At 40.2% G+C, this 25640-nt stretch overlaps 1 protein-coding gene across 1 annotated transcript in view; it reads right to left on the reverse strand.

Moving 5' to 3' along the window:
• Nucleotides 1-22513, reverse strand: part of LOC118564089 (NLR family CARD domain-containing protein 3-like) — a 45475-nt gene extending 22962 nt beyond the window's left edge. Inside the window, exons 1-5 of the mRNA XM_036140760.1 lie at nt 22404-22513; nt 19448-19526; nt 12013-12241; nt 10081-11869; nt 2814-2987 (exon numbers count right to left, since the gene is read on the reverse strand). Coding sequence (XP_035996653.1) covers nt 2814-2987; nt 10081-11869; nt 12013-12241; nt 19448-19526; nt 22404-22468 — 2336 coding nt within the window. The 5' untranslated portion in view covers nt 22469-22513. The remainder of the gene's footprint in view (nt 1-2813; nt 2988-10080; nt 11870-12012; nt 12242-19447; nt 19527-22403) is intronic.
• Nucleotides 22514-25640: the final 3127 nt, after the last annotated feature.

Raw genomic sequence — 25640 nt, forward strand, 5'->3', positions numbered from 1 at the left:
TAACTGAGGTTTGACTTAAATATTAATGACTTGATATTATCTATGCCTTATTTTCGGTCGTGTATTTTGGGTTTCTGAATTTTATTGATGATGAGGTTCAAGGATAGTTAGTTCCCTCTTTCCAGAGAGATAAGGAGCTGTGTCCCTGGGCAGTGAACATTTTGTTTCATCCTTTGTTTAGACTGTAGGTATGATTAGGGCTGAACACCTTTTATATTGTTGTTAATATTATACAATTAAAATTCAATCTGAAAAACTCACACAGAAAGAATAGGCAATTAGAAGATTTTTTTGATACAATATTTTAAGAGTTTGGCGCTCAGACCTCGGCAGGAAAAATTCACGCTGAATTATACTTCAATATGCATAAGCAGGCGTATGAGAACAGGGATATTTCCCCCCAGGCCTGAAACTGGTGGTGGAGTGGAGATAAATAAAGTTTGTTCAGTCCATATGATGAACTGTTTGAGCTAGATGTCCAGCTTGAATAAACACAGGTTTGCATGAACTGTCCATGATGAGCAAGCATGAAGCGACTGTGGAGAGGAAAAACTCCCCTTTGGGAAGAAACCTCTGGCAGAACCAGGCTCAACATGGAGGTCTTCTGCCGGACCGTTTTAAGGAGTGACTGGGAATTCCATAAGAGTCCAGGAGGAATTACACTCTGATAGGGACGAGGTTGAAGCCAGATGGAGCTGCTACGATGGTGGAGAAGGGGATGGAGGTGGGTTGAATCCAGTCTTGGCTTGATCACTGGCTTGCGTCGGAGGCGAATGAGTCTCTGATTGATGGAGGTAGGCAATAGAGTTTCTTCAGTTTGAATTTTCGCTTAAGCCCCATAAGTGTGGCAATGCTGAAAAATTGTACCTGTGAGAAACCATTGTAATATAATGCATTTAAATTTTAAGGGATTCTGGGTAATCTTCAGATCAAGGACATTAATGCATTAAAACAAAAAAATCTAAGTTACATTTTTGACCCATTCTCTTGGGATCAAGGAGGAGGTGTGGGGGAGGGGGGTGTTCATTCTTCAAAGGAGGTGCAGAATAAAACATTTGAGAACCACTCCCATATGGTGAGTCTGAGCCTGGATTGTATCCATGGGGAGTAAAGGTAAGGCAATAAAAGTTAACAAATCTATCATTGCACTAACATTTCCATCATGTTTTAGCAGGCAATGGACAGAAATCTGGTCTCTACAGGATGGAGAACTTTGTACCTGAGAGTTTCCAGTTTGCAGGTTGGACTCTCCAGTCCAGCAGAGAGAAGCTTCACTCCTGAATCCTGCAGGTTGTTGTTACTCAGGTCCAGTTCTCTGAGACTGGAGGACTGGAAGCTGAGAACTGAGGACAGAGCTTCACAGCTTTTCTCTGAGAGGTTACAGCCACTCAATCTGAGGAGACAGGGAGAAAAATCTATTAAACAATTCATCAGAAACATAGTTTATTTCTTTACCGTCACCAATGTTCTCCCTGGAAAGACTGATGGATCTGTCTGATTTTACATGTCGTATTTTTCCTTTTATTGTGAACTGGTTCATTATAAATAAACCACCTTTACGTGCAATTTAGGATGCTGAGATGGAGAAAAAGTTAGGAGGCTCAGAGAAACTGTGAATAAAAACACAACTTGCTTTTCAGGCTCTTGCTGCCAAATGTGTAAAAATAACAGAAATGTTTGTGGAAGGGCCGTCAACAGCTGCCATGGCTGATGATGAAGGTGGCGGCTACATCAGGTCTCTCAGTGGCAGCAATATGTAGCAGAACCTGCGGTAAGCTGGGCTGCTTTCAGAACAAGTCTGTGTAATGTGCAAGTTAAAGCAACCCAACCACTGGGTAAATCTGATAAAATTAACAACATCAACACAGGAATCTTAGCTAATGTTCTAAGGCCAAGGTAGTCTGCATTGTAAATGTAGATGAGTTTAGCTAACGTCCTTGACTTTGATAGAGACAGAGACAGAGTCTAAATCTATGGCCTTCGTGTTTCTGTGTTTTGTTTACAGTAGTCAAGCTAGTTAAGTCAATGCAGTGATTTTATTCTGAAATTCACTGGAACTTTATCCTGTCTTGTGCCCGACTTTTCCTGTTTAGCTCTCGGAATTCGGGAGCTTGATCCGGGGACCGCTGTGGCATCAGGTCAAACTTCCGTCTTGCTGAATTTTTTACAACTCCGCATGGCCTTAGTAACCGGACCCATAACCACACTGAAGCAATGTGAGTTGACACATTGATTTTTAATTAATTGGATTCCTTGCAGTGCCGACATTGGATCTGCACCGCGTTCAATGTGAGCCCAGGGTTACCCTAACCCTATAACCATGTGCTGCTATTCCAGAGAGAGCAAGAGCTGTGTCTGCAGGCAGTGACATCCTTTGTGTTGACTGTTGGTAGGATTTGGGCTGAAAACCTTTTATATTGTTGTTAATATTATATACTGTAGTTAAAAACATGCGACAAGGCTGAAAAATTGTACCTGTGAGAAACCATTGTAATATAATGCATTTAAATGTTAAGGGATTCTGGGTAATCTTCAGATCAAGGTCATTAATGCATAAAAAAAAATCTAAGTTAAATTTTTTGACCCAATCTGTTGGGATCGAGGAGGAGGGGGGGTTCATTCTTTAAATGTGGTGCAAAATAAAACATTTGAAAACCATTCCCATATGGTGAGTCTGGGCCTCGATTGTATCCATGGGGAGTAAAGGTAAGACAATAAAAGTTGACAAATGTATAATTGAACTAACATTTCCATCATGTTTTTAGCAGGTAATGGATAGAAATCTGGTCTCAACAGGATGCAGAACTTTGTACCTGAGAGTTTCCAGTTTGCAATTTGGACTCTCCAGTCCAGCAGAGAGAAGCTTCACTCCTGAATCCTGCAGGTTGTTGTTACTCAGGTCCAGTTCTCTGAGACTGGAGGACTGGGAGCTGAGAACTGAGGACAGAGCTTCACAGCTTATCTCTGAGAGGTTACAGCCACTCAGTCTGAGGAGACAGGGAGAAAAATCTGCTATTAAACAATTCATCAGAAACATAGTTTATTTCTTTACAGTCACCAATATTCTCCTTGGAAAGACTGATGGATCTGTCTGATTTTACATGTCGTATTTTTCCTTTTATTGTGAACTGGTTCATTATAAATAAACTACCTTTACATGCAATTTAGGATGCTGAGATGGAGAAAAAGTTAGGAGGCTCAGAGAAACTGTGAATAAAAACAACAACTTGCTTTCCAGGCACTTGCTGCCAATTCTGCAATAATAACAGAAATGTTTGTGGCAGGGCCGTCAACAGCTGCCATGGCTGATGATGACGGTGGCCGCTACATCAGGTCTCTCAGTGGCAGCAACATGTAGCAGAACCTGTGGTAAGCTGGGCTGCTTTCAGAACACAAGGCTGTGTAATGTGCAAGTTAAAGCAACCCAACCACTTGGTAAATCTGATAAAATGAACAACGTCAATACAGGAATCTTAGCTAATGTTCTAAGGCCAAGGTAGTCTGCATTGTAAATGTAGATGAGTTTAGCTAACGTCCTTGACTTTGATAGAGACCTAGAGACAGAGTCTATATCTATGGCCTTCGTGTTTCTGTGTCGCTGTTTTGTTTACAGTAGTCAAGCTAGTTAAGTTGGTGCAGCGATTTTATTCTGAAATTCACCGGAACTTTATCCTATCTTGTGCCCGACTTTTCCTGTTTAGCTCTCGGAATTCGGGAGCTTGATCCGGGGACTGCTGTGGCATCCGGTCAAACTTCCGTCTTGCTGAATTTTTTACAACTCCGCATGGCCTTAGTAACCGGACCCATAACCACACTGAAGCAATGTGAGTTGACACATTGATTTTTAATTAATTGGATTCCTTGCAGTGCCGACATTGGATCTGCACCGCGTTCAATGTGAGCCCAGGGTTACCCTAACCCTATAACCATGTGCTGCTATTCCAGAGAGAGCAAGAGCTGTGTCTGCAGGCAGTGACATCCTTTGTGTTGACTGTAGGTATGATTTGGGCTGAAAACCTTTTATATTGTTGTTAATATTATATACTGTAGTTAAAAACATGCGACAAGGCTGAAAAATTGTACCTGTGAGAAACCATTGTAATATAATGCATTTAAATGTTAAGGGATTCTGGGTAATCTTCAGATCAAGGTCATTAATGCATTAAAACAAAAAAAATCGAAGTTACATTTTTGACCCATTCTGTTGGGATCGAGGAGGAGGTGTGGGGGGGGGGGGTTCATTCTTTAAATGTGGTGCAAAATAAAACATTTGAGAACCATTCCCATATGGTGAGTCTGGGCCTGGATTGTATCCATGGGGAGTAAAGGTAAGACAATAAAAGTTGACAAATCTATCATTGAACTAACATTTCCATCATGTTTTTAGCAGGTAATGGACAGAAAGCTGGTCTCAACAGGATGAAGAACTTTGTACCTGAGAGTTTCCAGTTTGCAGTTTGGACTCTCCAGTCCAGCAGAGAGAAGCTTCACTCCTGAATCCTGCAGGTTGTTGTTACTCAGGTCCAGTTCTCTGAGACTGGAGGACTGGAAGCTGAGAACTGAGGACAGAGCTTCACAGCTTCTCTCTGAGAGGTTACAGCCACCCTGTCTGAGGAGACAGGGAGAAACATCTGCTGTTAAACAATTCATCGAAAATATTGTTTATTTCTTTACAGTCACCAAAGTTCTCCTTGGAAAGATTGATGCATCTGACTAAATTTTACAAGTCTTTATTTTGCCTTTTGTTATGAACTGGTTCATTGTAAATAAACTACCTTTACATGCAATTTAGGATGCTGAGATGGAGAAAAATTGAGGAGGCACAGAGAAACAATGTGAATAAAAACAACAACTGTCTTTTCAGGCACTTGCTGCCAATTCTGCAATAATAACAGAAATGTTTGTGGCAGGGCCGTCAACAGCTGCCATGGCTGATGATGACGGTGATGGTGACATCATGTCTCTCAGTGGCAGCAACATGTAGCAGAACCTGCGGTAAGCTGGGCTGCTTTCAGAACACAAGGCTGTGTAATGAGCAGGTTAAAGCAACCCAACCACTTGGTAAATCTGATAAAATGAACAACGTCAATACAGGAATCTTAGCTAATGTTCTAAGGCCAAGGTAGTCTGCATTGTAAATGTAGATGAGTTTAGCTAACGTCCTTGACTTTGATAGAGACCGAGAGACAGAGTCTATATCTATGGTCTTCGTGTTGCTGTTTTGTTTACAGTAGTCAAGCTAGTTAAGTTGGTGCAGCAATTTTATTCTAAAATTCACCGGAACTTTATCCTATCTTGTGCCCGACTTTTCCTGTTTAGCGCGTGGAATTCTGGAGCTTGATCCGGGGACGGATGTGGCGTCCGGTCAAACTTCCGTCTTGCTGATTTTTTTTTACAACTCCGCATGGCCTTAGTAACCGGACCCATAACCACACTGAAGCAATGTGAGTTGACACATTGATTTTTAATTAATTGGGTTCCTTGCGGCGCCGACACTGGATCTGCACCATGTTCAATGTGTCTGCAGGCGGTGAACATTTTGTTTCATTATTTGTTTAGACTGTAGGTATGGTTAGGGCTGAACACCTTTTATATTGTTGTTACCCACCCATTATCCTATTGAGACGGTGTCTTTCCCACTGCCAAAACTTAACAGATCAAAAACTGATCTAAAAGGAACAAATCATAAAAACCTAATAAAAATCAATATGGTTCACCTTGAACCTAAAAATAAAATAATAAAATGTGGTCTATTAAATATAAGGTCTCTCCCTCCAAAGACTTTGTTAGTTAATGAATTAATTTCTGATAATCAGATTGATTTGTTTTGTCTCACAGAAACCTGGCTACAAGAGGACTACGTTAGTATAAATGAGTCAACCCCCTCCAGTTATTCAAATTTCCACATTCCCAGATCTGTGGAAAGAGGAGGAGGAGTGGCAACTATCTTTCAGTCTGATTTATTAATTAGTCCCAGGCCAACTAATAATTACAGTTCTTTTGAACATGTAACCCTCAGTTTCCCTCATCCAAACTGCAAAGCAATAAAACCTCTTCTGTTTGTTGTTTTGTATCGTCCACCAGGCCCTTACACTCAGTTTTTGGATGAGTTGTCAGATTTCTTATCTGATTTGGTGTTAAATACTGATAAGGTTATTATAGTGGGTGATTTTAACATCCATGTTGACACTGAATGTGATAACCTTAGTGTAGCCTTTAAAACTATCCTAGATTCAATTGGTTTTGCTCAAAATGTGCATGAACCGACGCACTCTCGGCTCCATACTTTAGACCTTGTGCTGACATATGGCATTGATTGTGAAGAATTAACAGTATTTCCTCACAACCCTGTCCTGTCTGATCATTTTTTAATAACATTTGAGTTTAATCTAACTGAATTCTCCACCCCCAAAAGAGGGTTCCATTATAGTAGATTTTTATCGGATAATGCTGTATCAAAACTTAAAGAGTCTGTCCCCTTCTTAATATCCTCAGTATTGCAGAAATGCCCTGTAGATGGCAGCATTGCTGTTTCTTCCCATTCACAAATCGATACCTTTGCTAACAATGTGACTTCTTCATTGCGTTCTGCATTAGACAATGTAGCTCCCTTGAAAAAGAAGGTGATTATTCACAGGAAGCTGGCTCCTTGGTTTAATTCAGAGCTGCGTTCCTTGAAGCACAATGTTAGGAAATTGGAGAGAAAATGGCGCTCTACACACCAAGAGGAATCCTACTTAATCTGGAGGGACAGACTATTGTTGTATAACAAGACCCTCCGCAGAGTTAGAGCAGCATATTTTTCATCATTAATTGAAGAGAATAAAAATAATCCTAGATTTCTCTTTAGTACAGTTGCCAAACTTACCCAGAGCCACAGCTCTGTTGATCCATCCATTCCCTTAGCTCTCAGTAGTAATGATTTTATGGGATTCTTCATAAATAAAATTGATGCCATTAAAAATAAAATAATTGGCATCCTCCCAAACATGATTACCTCGTCCTCAGTAAGTGAGGCAGCATTGGAGGAATCTTTAGAATCTGCGCAGTGTTTGAACTGTTTAGAAGCAGTAGAGCTTTCTGCGCTATCTAAAATTTTAGCTTCATCTAAACCTTCTACCTGTATGTTAGACCCAATCCCAACCAAGTTGTTTAAGGACATATTCCCTTTGATCAGTGGCACTATTTTAGACATGATTAATCTATCCTTAGTAAATGGATATGTACCACAGGTTTTGAAAGTAGCTGTTATTAAACCTTTACTTAAGAAACCTTCTCTTGATCAAGATGAGTTAGTAAATTACAGACCTATATCTAATCTTCTTTTCTTATCTAAAATTCTTGAGAAAGTAGTTGCTAATCAACTTTGTGAACATTTACAAAGTAATGACCTACTTGAGGAGTTTCAGTCAGGCTTCAGAGCTCATCATAGCACTGAAACAGCTCTGGTGAAGGTCACTAATGATATTCTCATGGCCTCAGATAATGGACTTGTGTCTATACTTGTCCTGTTAGATCTCAGTGCTGCGTTTGATACAGTTGATCACAATATTCTCTTACAAAGACTTGAACATACTGTAGGGATTAAGGGGAAAGCATTAGGCTGGTTTAAATCTTATCTGTCAGACAGATTCCAATTTGTTCATGTTAATAATAAATCTTCCTCAAACTCTAGGGTCACCTGTGGAGTACCACAGGGTTCAGTCCTTGGACCAATTCTCTTTACTATATATATGCTTCCGATAGGCAAAATTATCAGACAGCATGGGATTAATTTCCACTGTTATGCTGATGATACTCAGCTATATTTATCCATAAATCCTGATGAATCCAATCAATTACTTCGACTGCAGTCATGTCTTGATGACATCAAAAGCTGGATGACTTTAAATTTCCTGCATCTAAATTCTGACAAGACCGAAGTTTTAATCTTTGGGCCAGAGTCCCCAAAAAATAAATTTCTTAACCAATCACTTAATCTGGGTGGCATTAACCTGGCCTCTGGTAATAAAGTAAAAAATCTTGGTGTTATTTTTGACCAAGACATGTCATTTAAATCCCATATTAAACAGGTTTCCAGAGTTTCCTTTTTTCACCTCCGGAATATCGCCAAAATTAGAAACATTCTGTCCAGGAGTGATGCTGAAAAACTGGTCCATGCATTTGTTACTTCAAGGCTGGACTATTGTAATTCTTTACTACCAGGAATTCCACAAAATGCAGTTCAAAGCCTTCAGCTGATCCAAAATGCTGCAGCAAGAGTTCTGATGAAAATCAACAAGAGGGATCATATTTCTCCAATTTTAGCTTCCCTTCATTGGCTTCCTGTTAAATCAAGAATAGAATTTAAAATTCTTCTTCTAACGTATAAAGCCCTTCATAATCAAACTCCATCATATATCAGAGCTCTGATTACCCCGTATGTTCCTAACAGAGCACTTCGCTCTCAGACCGCAGGTCTGCTGGTGGTTCCTAGAGTCTCTAAAAGTAGAATGGGAGGCAGATCCTTTAGCTATCAGGCTCCTCTCCTGTGGAACCAACTCCCAGTTTTGGTCCGTGAGGCAGACACCCTGTCTACTTTTAAGACTAGGCTTAAAACTTTTCTTTTTGACAAAAATTATAACTAGTGACTCATGTTACTCTCAGCTACCTTTATAGTTTTACTGCTATAGGCTTAGGTTACTGGAGTATATCAGGATCTAATTTTCTCACTATATTGAGTTCTACTGTTCTTCAATTATGCATTATGTGTTGTCATTTCTGCTTTAACTTTCTGTTCTCTCTCTTTTCTCTTCATAGTAGGTACACCTGGTCTGGCGTTCTGTTAACTGTGACATCATCCAGAGAAGACGGCTCACCCGCTACTACCATCTAATGTAGAACAGATTACTAGATCAATGTGTGCTTCTGTGCTTTTTGTTTCTCTTGTTGTGTCTCTGTTCTGTCTTCTGTAACCCCAGTCGGTCGAGGCAGATGACCGTTCATACTGAGCCCGGTTCTGCCGGAGGTTTTTTTTTCCCGTTAATGGGTGGTTTTTCTTCCCACTGTCGCTTCATGCTTGCTCAGTATGAGGGATTGCAGCAAAGCCATGTACAATGCAGATGACTCTTCCTGTGGCTCTACGGTTCCCCAGGAGTGAATGCTGCTTGTCGGGACTTTGATGCAATCAACTGGTTTCCTTATATAGGACATTTTTGACCAATCTGTATAATCTGACCCAATCTGTATAATATGATTGAACTTGACTTTGTAAAGTGCCTTGAGATGACATGTTTCATGATTTGGCGCTATATAAATAAAATTGAATTGAATTGAATTGAAATATTATATAGTTAAAAAAGTGTGGCAAGGCTGAAAAATTGTAACTGTGAGAAACTATTGTTATATAATGTATTTGAATTTTAAAAGAGATTCTGGGTAATCTTCAGAGCGGCAGATTTAATGCATCAAAATGGAAAACAACAAAAGTTACATTTTTGGCCCATTATGTTGTGTTGGGCGATTCATGTGGGCACAAAAGAAATAATTTGATAATCACTCTTACATGGAAAGTCTGCACCTAGTTTCTATTCATAAAGAATAAAGGTCAGGTGAAAGTTGACAAATCTATCATTGAACTAACATTTCCATCATGTTTTAGCAGGTAATGGACAGAAATCTGGTCTCAACAGGATGGAGAACTTTGTACCTGAGAGTTTCCAGTTTGCAGGTTGGACTCTCCAGTCCAGCAGAGAGAAGCTTCACTCCTGAATCCTGCAGGTTGTTGTTACTCAGGTCCAGTTCTCTGAGACTGGAGGACTGGAAGCTGAGAACTGAGGACAGAGCTTCACAGCTTCTCTCTGAGAGGTTACAGCCACTCAGTCTGAGGGGACAGGGAGAAAAATCTGCTATTAAACAATTCATCAGAAATATTATTTATTTCTTTACAGTCACCAATTGTCTGGTTTTACATGTCTTTATGTTTCCCTTTGTTGTGAACTGGTTCATTATAAATAGACTTAAGAAACATGAATCAATATTTACCTCATTAGCAGATTTCTCACTATCAGAAATAAAAGCAGCAACAATCTGTGTCCTTACAGAGCTTTGTTGGAGGCTTTAACCACTGGCAGCAGCCTCAGGAGAACCTCCTCTGAAGCAGAGTATTTCTTCAGGTCAAACACATCCAGATCTTCTGCTGATGACAGTAAGATGAAGATCAGAGCTGACCACTGAGCAGGAGACAGTTTATCTGTGGAGAGACTTCCTGATCTCAGAGACCGTTGGATCTTCTCCACTAGAGAACGATCCTTCAGTTCATTCAGACAGTGGAACAGATTGATGCTTTTCTCTGCAGAAACATTCTCACTGATCTTCTCCTTGATGTACTGAACTGTTTCCTGATTGGTCTGTGAGCTACTTCCTGTCTGTGTCAGCAGACCTTGTAGGAGTCTCTGATTGGTCTGCAGTGAAAGTCCCAGGAGGAACCGGAGGAACAAGTCCAGGTTTCCATTTGGACTCTGTAAGGCCTGATCAACAGCTGTCTGGTGAAGAGACGTTAGTTTAGATTTCTTAGAAAATGAAGACCTCTTAAATGTTTGTTTTTTTATCAGATTGACACCAGAGGTGATGAAGATCAGATGAACATGAAGAGCAGCCAGAAACTCCTGAACACTCAGATGGACGAAGCAGAACACCTTGTCCTGGTAAAGCCCTCTCTCCTCTTTAAAGATCTGTGTGAACACTCCTGAGTACACTGAGGCTGCTCTGATATCGATGCCACACTCTGTCAGGTCTGATTCATAGAAGATCAGGTTTCCTTTCTGCAGCTGATCAAAAGCCAGTTTTCCCAGAGACTTAATCATCTTCTTGCTCTTTTTACTCCAGTGTGGATCTGTTTCAGCTCCTCCATCAAACTTGACCTTCTTTACTTTGGTCTGAACCACCAGGAAGTGGATGTACATCTCAGTCAGGGTGCTGGGCAGCTCTCCTCCCTCTCTGGTCTCCAACACGTCCTCCAGAACCGTAGCAGTGATCCAGCAGAAGACTGGGATGTGGCACATGATGTGGAGGCTTCTTGATGTCTTCATGTGGGAGATGATACTCCTGGCCTGCTCCTCATCTCTGAATCTCTTCCTGAAGTACTCCTCCTTCTGAGGGTCAGTGAACCCTCTGACCTCTGTCACCATGCCAACACACTCAGGAGGGATCTGATTGGCTGCTGCAGGTCGTGTGGTTATCCAGAGGCGAGCAGAGGGAAGCAGTTTCCCCCTGATGAGGTTTGTCAGCAGAACATCCACTGAGGTGGACTCTGTAGCATCAGTCAGGATCTCCTGGTTCTGGAAGTCCAGAGGAAGTCGACTCTCATCCAGACCATCAAAGATGAACAGAACCTGGAAGTGTTCAAAGCTGCAGATTTCTCTGGTTTCAGTAAAGAAGTGATGAACAAGATCCACCAAGCTGAACTTTTTCTCTTTCAGAAGATTCAGCTCTCTGAAGGTGAATGGAAATATGAAGTGGATGTTCTGGTGGTCTTTTTCTTCAGCCCAGTCCAGAGTGAACTTCTGGGTTAAGACTGTTTTCCCAATGCCAGCCACTCCCTTTGTCATCACTGTTCTGATTGGTTGATCTCTTCCAGGTGGGACTTTAAAGATGTCTTCTTGTCTGATGGTTGTTTCTGGTCTGTCTGGTTTCCTGGATGCTGTTTCAATCTGTCTGACCTCATGTTCCTCATTGACCTCTCCAGTCCCTCCCTCTGTGATGTAGAGCTCTGTGTAGATCTGGTTCAGAAGGGTTGGACTTCCTGCTTTAGCGATCCCCTCAAACACACACTGGAACTTCTCCTTCAGACCAGATTTAAGTTTATGTTGACAAACTGCAGCAAGATGTTCTAAATTAACACAAAAAGTGAAATCAGGAAGGAAACAACATGATCTTCTGTAGATCATCTGAATAAATGTGATTCCATCTCTTCAGACATCAGTAAATGTGTGATTTATCCATCAGGTTAAATCTTTGTTGAAATCCTCTTACTGCTCTGCAGACGGTCAGCCAGCTCCTCCTGCTTCATCCTCCTCAGGAAGTTAAGAGTGATCTTCATCAGAGCCTCTCTGCTGCTCCTCCTCTGCTCCTGTTCATTCTCACCTTCCAACTCCTCCTCATCTCTCTGACTCTCTGAGCAGTCTGGGTCATCTGGACTCAGAACCTTCTGGATCTTCTTCAGCTCCTTCTTCACAAAAGTGACAATGTTGTCCTCCAGCAGCTGGAACAGAATAATTTATGAAGGACACATCATACTGAGATCATGGAGCTGTCAAGGTCAGGAGAAGTCAAGGCCAGGATGCATGCTGGGGAAAAAATTAAATATTGAAGACCACAAATTTCTCAGGCCAAAAATTAGAAGCCTGAATCAGTAGTTATTTGAAAAAGTCAATCTCACAAGCTGAAGGCCTTAGAAAAAGCTGTAATAGGTTTAATTATTGTATTTTCTTTATTTTCGTATGCAGAATTAAATCAGCTGTATAATCAAGATACCCACAATTCTGATTGATTGATATTAATGAATCCTATTTTCAAGAGTGTGGTGGTTGTAATGTTTCTGAATAATAATGCAGAACGGTTGCACTGGTTCTGATCTGATCATAAATCATTTACAGTCTCAGATACTAAGGTACTCTTTCACACGCCTTAGCTACTCTCAGATGCTGCTGTACTATCATGCTCATTGCATTTTTCCCACATCGCTCTGTAACAATCCGGATCACTAACCTGTTGTCTCTGCCTCCAGGAGTTCCGGTTCCAGTCACGGACGGCTGCTCCGTTGAGCGCCCGAGTTTCTTTGTGTTAAATAAATCCGTGTTCGAACGCCACTAACATTGTTTTGGCTGTCTTCTGGGTCCTCCGTTTACTGAACATAACATTTAAAGAGTCTGTCCCCCTCTTTTAATATTGTCAGTATTGCAAAAATGCCCTGTAGATGGCAGCAATGTTGTTTCTTCCCATTCACAAATAGATGTCTTTGCTAACAGCGGGACTTCCTCATTGCGTTCTGCATTAGACAATGTAGCTCCCTTGAAAAAGAAGGTGATTATTCACAGGAAGCTGGCTCCTTGGTTTAATTCAGAGCTGCGTTCCTTGAAGCACAATGTTAGGAAATTGGAGAGAAAATGGCGCCCTACACACCAAGAGAAATCCTACCTAATCTGGAGGGACAGTCTATTGTTGTATAACAAGACCCTTCGCAGAGTTAGAGCAGCATATTTTTCATCATTAATTGAGGAGAATAAAAATAATCCTAGATTTCTCTTTAGTACAGTTGCCAAACTTACCCAGAGCCACAGCTCTGTCGATCCATCCATTCCCTTAGCTCTTAGCAGTAATGACTTTATGGGATTCTTCATAAATAAAATTGATTCCATTAAAAATAAAATAATTAACATCCTCCCAAACATGATTACCTCGTCCTCAGTAAGTGAGGCAGCATTGGAGGAATCGTTAGAACCTGCACAGTGACTGAACTGTTTAGAAGCAGTAGAGCTTTCTGAGCTATCTAAAATTTTAGCTTCATCTAAACCTACCTGTATGTTAGACCCAATCCCAACCAAGTTGTTTAAGGAGATATTCCCTCTGATCAGTGGTCCTACTTTAGACATGATTAATCTATCCTTAGTAAATGGATATGTACAACAGGCTTTTAAAGTAGCTGTTATTAAACCTTTACTTAAGAACTATTCTTGACAAAGTAGTTGCTAATCAACTATGTGAAACATAGAGTTCTGATGAAAATCAACAAGAGGGATCATATTTCTCCAATTTTAGCTTATCTTCATTGGCTTCCTGTTAAATCAAGAATATCATTTAAAATTCTCCTTCTAACGTATAAAGCCCTTAATAATCAAGCTCCATCATATATCAGAGCTCTGATTACCCCATATGTTCCTAACAGAGCACTTCGCTCTCAGACTGCAGGTCTGCTGGTGGTTCCTAGAGTCTCTAAAAGTAGAATGGGAGGCAGATCCTTTAGCTATCAGGCTCCTCTCCTGTGGAACCAACTCCCAGTTTTGGTCCGTGAGGCAGACACCCCGTCTACTTTTAAGACTAATCTTAAAACTTTCCTTTTTGACAAAGCTTATAGTTAGAGTGGCTCATGTTACCCTGAGCTACCTCTATAGTTATGCTGCTATAGGCTTAGGCTGCTGGGTCTATTTCTCTCACTCTACTGATTTCTACTGTTCTCCAGTTTTGCATTGCATTACATTGAAATGACTGTCGTCATTTCAGCTTTTAACTTTTTGTTCTCTCTCTTTTTTCTTCATAGTAGGTACACCTGGTCTGACGTTCTGTTAACTGTGACATCATCCAGAGAAGACAGATCACCCGCTATTACCATCTAATGTAGAACAGATTACTAGATCAATGTGTGCTTCTGTGCTTTTTTGTCTGTCTTGCTGTGTCTCTGTTCTGTCTTCTGTAACCCCAGTCGGTCGAGGCAGATGACCGTTCATACTGAGCCCGGTTCTGCTGGAGGTTTTTCCTTCCTGCTAATGGGTGGTTTTTCTTTCCACTGTCGCTTCATGCTTGCTCAGTATGAGGGATTGCTGCAAAGCCATGGACAATGCAGACGACTGTCCCTGTAGCTCTACGCTTCTCCAGGAGTGAATGCTGCTTGTCGGGACTTTGAAGCAATCAACTGGTTCCCTTATATAGGAAATTTTTGACCAATCTGTATAATATGATTGATTTTGACTTTGTAAAGTGCCTTGAGATGACATGTTTCATGAATTGGCGCTATATAAATAAAATTTAATTTAATTTAATTTAATTAAAACATCATATATTATTTCCAAAGATGTGCTCGTTGCCCCCCAGTGATTCTCTGACAAACATTTCAAAATATTAATACCTTTTTTACATTTATCAATAATCTTCTGTATATGTATCTTAAATGAAAATTTTTCATCAAACCATACGCCGAGGTACCTTACGATATTTACCTGTTTCAATTTATGCCCATATAATGTAATATCTACTGTTGGATTAACCCTTTTACTTGAAAAACATATTACTTCTGTCTTCTCAACAGAAAAACAAAACCCCCATTCACGTGAACATCTTTCAACCGTTTTATTTGCTGATTGCATTCTATTTTTTAAATATGAATGCAATCACAATCTCACCCATAATGCCCCATCATCTGCATATAATGCTTTACTAATTCTAAAATCTATATTATGAAAAATATCATTAATCATTATATTAAAAAGCAATGGACTACATACACTACCTTGTGGAGTTCCATTTTGTATAGCATAAAAATTTGAATAATTTACCCCAACTCTTCTATTGTTCTATTCTTTAAAAAATCCTTAATCCAATTAAACATTTTTCCTTTAATTCCCATTTTATCCATCTTAATTAATAAACCCTCCTTCCAAAGCATATCATACGCTTTTTCAATATCAAAAAATGTAGCTATGAGCATTTCTTTATTTACCTGAGCCTTTCTTATTTTATTTTCTAAACAAACAGTTGGATCTACAGTTGTCCGTCCACTTCTAAAACCACTCTGATAAGGAGATAAAAGACCTCTTTTTTCTATTTCATACATTAATCTCTTAGTTATCATTCTCTCCATCAATTTACATAAATTAGAAGTAAGAGCTATAGGCCTATAACTTTTTACCTCTCCTTTATCCTTACCTGGCTTTACTATTGGTACAACGACCGAATGTTTCCAATTGGAGGGAAATTCACCTTGTTCCCATACTTTATTGTATAACTTTAAAATTATTCCTTTGGCAGCATCTGATAACTGTTCAATCATCCTATAGCATATGCCATCTTTGCCTGGAGATGTATTCTTAACTCCAATCAAAGCTGTATTCATTTCAAACAATGTAAAATCTTTTTCTAAAACATCTCCATCTATCTCTTTCCTATTTAAAATTTCTCTGTTATCTTCAATCATTTCCAATCTCCATGATAATTCTTCATTTGATAAATTTTGAGAACTATGCACTTTCACAAAGGACCTAGCAAACATCTTTGCTTTTTCCTGGGTTGTTATAGCTTCACACTGATTATCTTTAATTATAGGTAAAGAAAAATCCCTTCTAATTCCTCCCATCTTTCTAATCATTCCCCGGATCTCATTTACTTTAACGTCTGTTCCGATTGTACTACAAAAACTTCTTCAATAATTATTTTTTGATAATTTAACTTCTCTCTTAACTTTAGACTGTACTTTTTTGTATAATATTAAATTATCAAATTTTAACCTTTTAAATTCTTTATTCCTAACTTTAATAAATTCTTTACATTCACTGTTCCACTAAGGAACCATTTTCTTTTTCTTTAATCCAGTAGATTTGCCAATGGCCTTTTCTGCAGATTCACATATTATATTTGTAATCATTGAATTTAATTCTTCAATATTGTTACTTAAATTTGGCATAATCTCCATAAGTTTGTCACTTGCTATCTTCTTATATATTGCCCAATTAGCTTCTCTCACCCTCATTCTCCATTTAGGATACCAATTTTCTTCAACTACTACTTTAAAATTATTCAATTTAAGCAGAATAGGATAATGATCACTTCCAAGGGGGTTATCATTAATTACTTCCCATTAACTAATTCCTGCTATCTGATCTGACACTATAGTAAGATCAATTGCCGATTCTGCTCCGTGCCCTACATCAAATCTAGTACCTCTTCCAATATTTAAAGTTAAAAAGTTAAGTTATAATTATCCATAAATTCCTCAATTATGTTTCCATTTTCATCATTCCTTTTACTTCCCCATAAGGTATTATGAGCATTCAAATCTCCACATAAAATATTCCTTACATTTTCTTCACATAAATACTATTAAGTATTTCTCTACTTATTTTTTACAAGGGTTATAATAATTTAGTATTTTAAATTTTGATTTACTAATCCATACCTCAACCCCTATGACTTCTATTTCTTCATTTATATTCAAACTTTTATAACTAATTCCCTGCTGAACAAATATAGCAACATCTCCTCCTACATTTGGATTTCTATCTTTACGTAGTGTTATATATCCGTTAAGAACAAAATCAAGTGATGGTTTTACCCAGGTTTCTTGAACACAGACTATATTTGGTTTAACATTCTGTCTTTCAATAAAATATTTTAACTTTTGGCCATTAGCAATTAAGCTTCTTGCATTCCACTGTAATATGGATAAAACCATCAAATTTCACCATTACTGGACTGTTGACTTTCATTAATCCCGGTTGTTAAAACTGCACTGATGGACTCAAAAGTCAAGTCTTCCATCTCAAGGTATTTTTCTGCTGCTTTGATTTTTATTTTAATTCCTCCCAAAAAAAGTAAAAACAAAGCAACTGGACTTGTTTTCCGTAGTTGAAGACGTTTCGCTTCCTCTTCAGGAAGCTTTCTCAATTAAAAAAGTCTAGAGTAATGTGCAGTACCAAGCTTTATACTACTGCCTAACAAAGGCCTTGTAATGGCTTAGATAACATGCAAATTCAACTGAAACAGGTCCACCCCCTTAGTAATGGGCGGTCGTTAAAGCCATTAAGCCAGCAGATTGAGCTGAAACTGGTCCACTCCTCTGGAACGAGGAGTCGTTAGGGTCGTTATTGGCTTGGCTTAAAGGAGCAATGTTTTGATCACCTGAATGAGGGTGAGAGTTAAGGTGATGATTGGCTGGAATTAATCCTATAGCTGCATTGTAAGTTTTTGAGAGTTGGAACCTAAGACCTCCTCCTCTGTTTAAGGAGGAGTTATTTTAATTCGCTCTGTTCTACTATCTGTCTATTACTTCCACAATAAATGCAACAAATTTCTTTGTCTCCACAATCATTGTATTTCCTAAGGTACTCTGGCTCTGCATTTGCTCTGTTTTTTGAGATGGAGTGTGAGGCACAGAAATACTTTTAGCATTAACATTTATATTACTTAACCTTTTAATTGCATCTAAATAGGTAACTTTTTCTTTGACACGTATATTTTGTATCTGCACTGCTCTTTTATGAGCTTCACATCCTTTAAATGCAGCACTATGTTCCCCACCACAATTACAAAACTTTAACTTAGTTCCTTCAGAACATTTCCCATACTAATGCTCCCCTCCACACTTGGCACACTTGGCCTTAGCTCTGCAAGCAGCAGCAATATATCCAAACCTCTGACATTTGTGACATCTGGTTGGTGGAGGAATGTATTGCCTAACTGTATAGCTGACATACCCAATCATCATTTTTTCAGGTAATCGATCCTCTTCTAGTACTAACATAACTGACTTACTAGGTCTTTTAACTCCTTCTCTTGTAACAAACAAAGGTTTCACTTTAATCACCCAAGCTCCTTTTGCATTACCTTTAATCTCTTCCTCCGTCAGATCAGTTGATACTCCATATATTATTCTCATTACTTTTCCTCTTTCCTGCCATATATGTGGCTTGATTGTTTTTCCCCAACAACGTCTGGCATCTCATTAGTCCCTGCACCTGATCTCTATCTCTGCATAACACCAATAGATTACCATCTCTTAGCGTTTTGACTGTTTTCACTTCACCTACTGTTTTATATATTGCCTCACTTATCTTTAAAGGATTCAAAGCACATGGGTTCTGGAATATCTAAGAATCACTTTCATTTAATTTCTTTTATTTTCCTGTATTTTTTCTTCATCAGATACAAATCCCTTCCTTTTCTTATTTCCTCGAATCACTGTTTGCCAGTCTCCTGTTTTTCCACTTCTATTACAATAATCACTACTCATACTACAATTATCTGAGTCATCTAATTCTTCACATTCTTCCATCGTACTTCCTTGTTTAAAGTTATCTACAATTAACTCCAAATTACACCTCCGTCACTTTAACTTTAACCAACAAACGTTTCACTCGCTCCCAACTGCAGCCCCCCTGTTTGAATCTCGGCTCTGCCCGACTGCGCCACGCGTGAATTGGTCTATTAGGAGGTTTTGTAAAGGTTGCCTTGGTCCAGTTTAAACATCATCCTGGTGACTTTTTTTTCCCTCATCACTAAAATCTTTCTAGCTCAGATACAGATTGTAAAACAGAGGAACAGCAGCTGGTAACGGTTGTGGGTTGAAAACCTGATCCCAGCAAGGCTACTTAGGGGTTAAATGGAAACAGGAAGAAGGGTGGGACGCTCTGAAGGATGTAGCTGTTAGCAGCTAGATGAATATTTTTCAGCACCAGCTTGAATAAATCACCTCAGAACTCTGGACCGGCAGACTTAGGAACCTCAGACCCGTTAGATGGAGAGCTGGATAGAGTTAACCTCTCATAGTTAGGGAGTTAGAGAGGAGGGGCTTAACTCTGTGACAACAGAACCAAACATCAGAACCATGTTGGACAGACTGATGGTCCACTGGTCCACAAAATCCAGCATGGACACAACTGAACAGAACCAATGGAAAAGTAGTTGTTGTACATGTACAGACCATAAATATGGAGTCCAGCTGGGTTTGATGCTGCTGGGCAGACGGACCTCTGGGAGCCTCTGAGTTCTGCTGGTCCACTCTGTGGAGGAACCAGAACAATCAGGAAGGAAGGAAATATTCATCCAGCAGTTTTCACAGATGAAAACACCAAGAGCTTCACAGTAAAAGTCCTTAAAACAGAAAAACTGAGCATCAAATGAACACAATGAACTAAAAGGATGAAGACCAGAACCACCAGAACCACCCAGTAGACGTTTTAAAAAGTAAGTCCCAAACATGGACTTCAAACTGTTCACACTGTCAGCAGATCTGATGCTGGTGGGGACAGTGACTCAGAGCTTGGAGACAGTGGAGGTGAAGGTTCTGTCCACACAGGTCTTCAGGACAGTGTGTGGGACATCCAGCAGGTTCTGATGACTAGATCTGAGGTGGTGTGGACCTGGAGGAGATCTGAGATATGCGGGTGTGTGTCCATGTAAGGTTCTGTCCTGGATGTGATGGTGAGTATTGTAAAATGGATCCTGTAGGTCCCTGGAAGCCAGTGAGCTCACATTCTATCTGTCCACACAGAGACAATCAGAAGGTAAAGGTCCATGAAGGACATCTGGATGTGAGCAGAGAACCAGATGATCCAGGTAGTTGGAGATGATGAAGCTTTCCTTCCCTGCTGAGCTGCTCTCACAACGCACACAGGAACCAAGTCTTGATGGGTCAGACTGGCTCTACCAGGTATTTCCCAGCGGGTCGTGGAAATGTGATCCACTGTTAGTCTGACATGGAGCCAGGAAGCAGCAGAACCTCCTGATCAGACATGAAGACATGAAGGTGTTTTCATCAGAACAGGGCAGCTGATTTCTGGAGATAATGGTTCAAACCTCTGTCTGCAAATAGAACTGGAACATCTGAGAGATCACTGGGAGGAACTGGGTTTCTGTTCTTGGCTCTTAAAGAAATGGAACGGGTCATTTCCAGAATCTCAGACCCGACTGAGGAGACCGGTCCATACTAGGGCTGGTGATTGGCTAAAATATCACAACATAATCCCTCGTGGGATCACGGGGGTTGCTTATGCCTATCTCCAGCATTCAGTGGCCGAGAGGCAGGGTTCACCCCGGACAGGTCGCCAGTCTAACGCAGGGCAACACAGAGACAGACAACCATTCTTGCACACACTCACACCTAAGGAGAATTTGAGATGCCAATTAACCTAAAAGTAATGTTTTTGGACTGTGGGAGGAAACAACAGGATTCCTTGCAGTGGAATCAGGATTTGATTAGTTTCTTAAACAAGTTCAAGAAAAGTCTAGAGAAACATTTAGACCAGAGCATTTCTGGACCCATTTTAATGAGTTGCTGCAGTTCTGCTAACTTGTCTGAAGCTCAACTGAAATGTAATAAATCCATTGAGATATTTAAGAGCTGAAGAACAGCTGCAGCTCTAAACTCTTGTGAGGGAACAACACAGAGTCTCTGGTTCTGATCCGAGTGATTGTTCCAGCTCCAGCAGAGAAGAACTGAAACTCTTCAGTCACTAAAACTGAGGAAGACTTTTAGATATGATAACAAAACGGTTCAGGAACAAAGAAAGAAAGAAAGTCCAGTTGGTTCCATGTTGGATTTGATTCAATCACTATGAATATGGGAGAGGGACTAAACAGTCCAGTTAGTTCATTAACATGGAACAGAACCAATCAGAGTGAGCTCCAGTCCAAACTAAATCTTTGACTTTAACCAGAGAAAAGTGTTTAATGATGGCGACTAATCAATGAGGCCCAAAAGCAAACAGATCAGAGCTGTTAAACATGATGTAGCAGCATCCAGGACGCCTCCAACAACATCCATTCTTTCCACTTTCACTGCTGTGGTTCTGGAGAACATCCAACACACACCGCTTCACATATGAACATAGAAATGTGGGAAAAAGAGCTGAGCTCACGTTAAACACATGTTGGAATAAAACATTTCAGACTGACTCAGTTTCCACAGTGATATATTAAAAAATTATTTTTGTTCTTTGACGATGTATTTTGGGAAAAACTGGTTAGTTTTAAACTAAGAGCAACATATATGCGTGTGCCTATTATGTTGCTCACATAAAACTAAGAACAACATGTGTTATTTTGCTGCACCTTGTTTTAACTTGTGGTGGGAACCTATGACAATGTGTTATGGGAAAGACTGATTCTGTATTCCTGATTTTGCTTATATTTGCTGTATTCTGAGTTTGCAATGTTATTTTGCTTCACACACTGCTGAGATGCTGGGAATGTTTTTGGTTTTGGAAACATGTTTTGGAAAGGGGACAACAGATCAGATGGGAGAGAGAACTGGCCACTCTCGCTCCCATCTGATACTTTGTTTATGGGTATAAAAAGGAGGGAACCGCCCTCATTCGATGAAGTCTGCCATGGGTTCGTGTGGATGCCCGGCTGCGTTGATGTCGCTCTAACCGGACTGACCAGCTTCTGAGTTCTGTGCCATGGTAATAAACCTGTTGAACATCAAGCCTGTTTGAAAGCATGTTGCTTTAAATGCTTGCTACTTTGCGTGTGCGAAGTGCTTGCTGTTTGTTTGCTGTATTCTGTGAGGAATGATAAATGTAATAATATGTAATATCATCTTTATTGTCATTGAAACATACATTACAATGAAATTTATTCTCTGCTTTTAACCCATCACCCTTGGGGAGCAGTGGGCTGCCACTGTGCGGCGCCCGGGGAGCAATCTGGGGTTAAGGGTCTTGCTCAGGGACCCAGAGTGCAGGCACTGAGGATCGAACCGGGTACTTGCATCCTTCTCTGAGTGCAAGCGCGCTGCTCTAACCACTAGGCTACCACTCCCCACTATTATCCTAACAGAAACAGTGTTTGTGTTTTTATTTGTGTATTGCCGATCTCTTCCCAAATTTGAATAAAAATTTCATAAAACACAGTTCCAGCAGTTAGATACAGCTCACCTCTCTGAGGACGGAGGTCCAGAAGGTTTGAATTCATAGATGACATTCTTTGACCCGTCGCTCATAAAGGACACACAGCTGGGTTCTGGTTCTGGTCTGAGACTCTGATGGATCCTGACAGAAACATTATGATCAGAACACATCCTGTGAGGTTCTGTTGACATACCAGCCCACATTTACTTCATGGACCCATATGGGCAGCAACTGGACTAAAACATGGGACCCAGATGTAATTGTTTATAAGTTAAATAACGGCTCTGTGTTAATTGACTATTTAGGTTTGATGCAGAACAACTCTGGGTAAAAACTGGGACCCATATGGGTTCCAGAGGTTCTGCTACATCTGATCTGATTAACCTGAGACCCATTTGAGACCCAGTCAGTACCTCCATAGAGGGACCAGCTGGTTCTGGTGATCTGGGTCGTATTTAGACAGAAAATAAATGTAAAGGTTCTTCCATAAATGTCTGATCAGCCGTCCTTTCTAGGATGAATAATGTTGAACACATGTTGGTCATCAAGGTCCAGGAAATGTTCTGGAAGTTGGTGAGTTCTTCCAGATGTGTCCTGCTGGAACCCAGAGCTCTAAGCAACAGGCTGGTGTCACTCAGCTGGTTCTGCAACACTGACTTGCTGTTTGTCAGAACCCACTGGTACCATGCTGAGCTGCTCTGTTCAGTCTGGATGAAGCAGCAAAGAGGAACAGCAGCAGCTTCAGGACCACTTGGTCTCTTCTGGCCTGATATAGTGAGAACGCTGTGTGAAAAGACACACTTAGAGATGCTGATCTCACCTCTGAGCGTGGCTCTGGCTCTCAGCTTCCCCACACAGAGTGGTTTCAGAGGGAGGGACTCCCTCCTCTCTGTCCTCACACTGATCCATGCTGCTGAATTCACATCAGCTCACACACACTTTCTACCTTCACCTGCAGAGGAAACACAAATCATTCATCTGCACATCAACTCTGATCATCCTTTACATCATTAGTGCTGGAAAAAGATCAGCTGCTCCTCCTCTGATTGGCTCTTCTTCTCTGCTTCATATCAGTGTCAGTTGAATGCAGTCAGACAGCAGTGAGAGGCAGAGGAAGCTGCCATCAGCTGCTGTACTTCTACTATCAGTCCACTAGATGGAGCCATGGAGCAACATTTCATCCACTGACACTGATTCACTCTGACTGAACATCAGCAACTATTTTATTTCACAATCATCAAACTCTACAAGTGGATTATCTGCTGCATCAAAGCTATTTAATAATCTGACTGAATTAAACACATTTTATTCCAGAAAATAAAAACATGAAGCAGTTTGTTGAGTGAAGAGAACAAAGAAACATCAGCTGTTCATCATGTTGTTTGGTTCCAGTTCATCAATAATCTAATAATCGTGCAGATTAGTCTTCAAACAGCAGAGATGAAACTATGTGCTGAAATCAGAAGTGAACATGTTCTCCAGACATCAGAGATCAGAAACAAAGAGGAAAGTTCCTCAAGACAAAGTTCTGGTAGGAAACAAAGCAAACTTACAGTTTGTTCAGACGGTCCAAAGTGCTGAAGAACAAGATCTGAACAACAGACTGAGACCAAACAGAACCACCATAGAACTGAGCTGTGTGCCTCACCTGGACAGGTGAGTTCCTATTGAAAGTAACGGAACTAAAGGAATGTTGTATCACTGATGACGTCACAGCTCACCTGGTTTGTGGTTTTCCTTTCAGACTAAAACAGTCAGCAGAGCGTCTGCAGTGATATCAGAGGCAGGTTGATAAAGTCTTCAGGAGAAAGGAGAGAAGTTCTACTGAAAATGTTTCCTGATGGCGTCCTGAGGAGAAATGAGCCCAGAGAACAGAGCTGCTGGTTGCTTCCTGCTGCAGGAACTGGTTAGACTGGTCTGGCTGAGTGGGTCAGAGGAAAGTTTACCTGCTGACGTCTGGAGACATGAAGCCTTCTCATGACTCAATAATTAGATAAATTAAGACAGTTGCTGCTGGTGGTCTGAGAGGAAGAACAGAAACAACAGAATAAAAAGGAGATAAAAATAATCCCTCCTTGTTCTTCTTAATCCTGGTTTTATTAGTGAAGGTCATTACAAAGACATCCAGCCCCTCACTTCTCAAACAACAGAAAAACAGGCAGGGAGACATTTCCACCTCTATTATGGGATGTATCTGGTTTACTGTAAACAGCAGAGAACAAAATGGTGACTGCAGGTCAGGAGACGTGTTTCCTGAAGGTTAAATTTGGTAAATGAATATTCTTCCATTGAGCTGGATGAAACATGCAACAGGCTGAGCTATTAAAGCAGGAATATTATAGCAGCTTTAGACAGAAAATTATAAAATTATAGTCATGCTTAACTGAGAATATGAATAATTATCATTATTATTATTATTAACAGGACTCAGGATTAACGCTACATGCATTAATTAAGTTTGTTTTCTTTAATTTGAGATATTTGCTGATTGTCCAGTAATCAGATTTATTTCTACCAGCAGCTGAGAGGAAGAAGCTGCATCTGTAACTGTGTTTGTCTTCGTCCTGCAGACCTCAGACATGTCCTCTCAGCTTTTCCTGCTAACAGTCGTCTCTGTGATGGTTTCCAGTCAGATAGCTGCTGACAAGCTGCAGGACGCTGCTCCACAATCAGAAAGGAGTTCTGTGGAGCAGAGACCCAACCTCTGGTCCTCTTCCTCAGTGCTCCTCTTCCTCCTTCTATGCCTTCCATTGTGAGGTCTGTCTCCTTGGGGAGGTCTACATCCTCTGTGATAACCTGCAAGCTGGAGTGGTTTAAATCTTATCTGTCGGACAGATTCCAGTTTGTTCATGTTAATAATAAATCTTCCTCAAACTCTAGGGTCACTTGTGGAGTACCACAGGGTTCAGTCCTTGGACCAATTCTATTTACTATATATATGCTTCCAATTGACAAGATTATCAGACAGCATGGGATTAATTTCCACTGTTATGCTGATGACACTCAGCTATATTTATCCATAAATCCTGATGAATCCAATCAATTATTTCAACTGGAGTCATGTCTTGATGACATCAAAAGCTGGATGACTTTAAATTTTCTGCTTTTAAATTCAGAAGACAGAAGTTGTAATCTTTGTACCAGAGTCCTAAATAAATAAACTTCTCAATCAATCACTTCATCTGGATGGCCTCTGGTAATAAAGTGAAAAAAATGTTGGTGTTATTTTGAGCACCTGCCCCTTTGCCCCTTGATGCCCAAAGT

Source organism: Fundulus heteroclitus, chromosome 9, assembly GCF_011125445.2.
Source record: "Fundulus heteroclitus isolate FHET01 chromosome 9, MU-UCD_Fhet_4.1, whole genome shotgun sequence".
Taxonomy (NCBI): Eukaryota; Metazoa; Chordata; class Actinopteri; order Cyprinodontiformes; family Fundulidae; genus Fundulus; species Fundulus heteroclitus.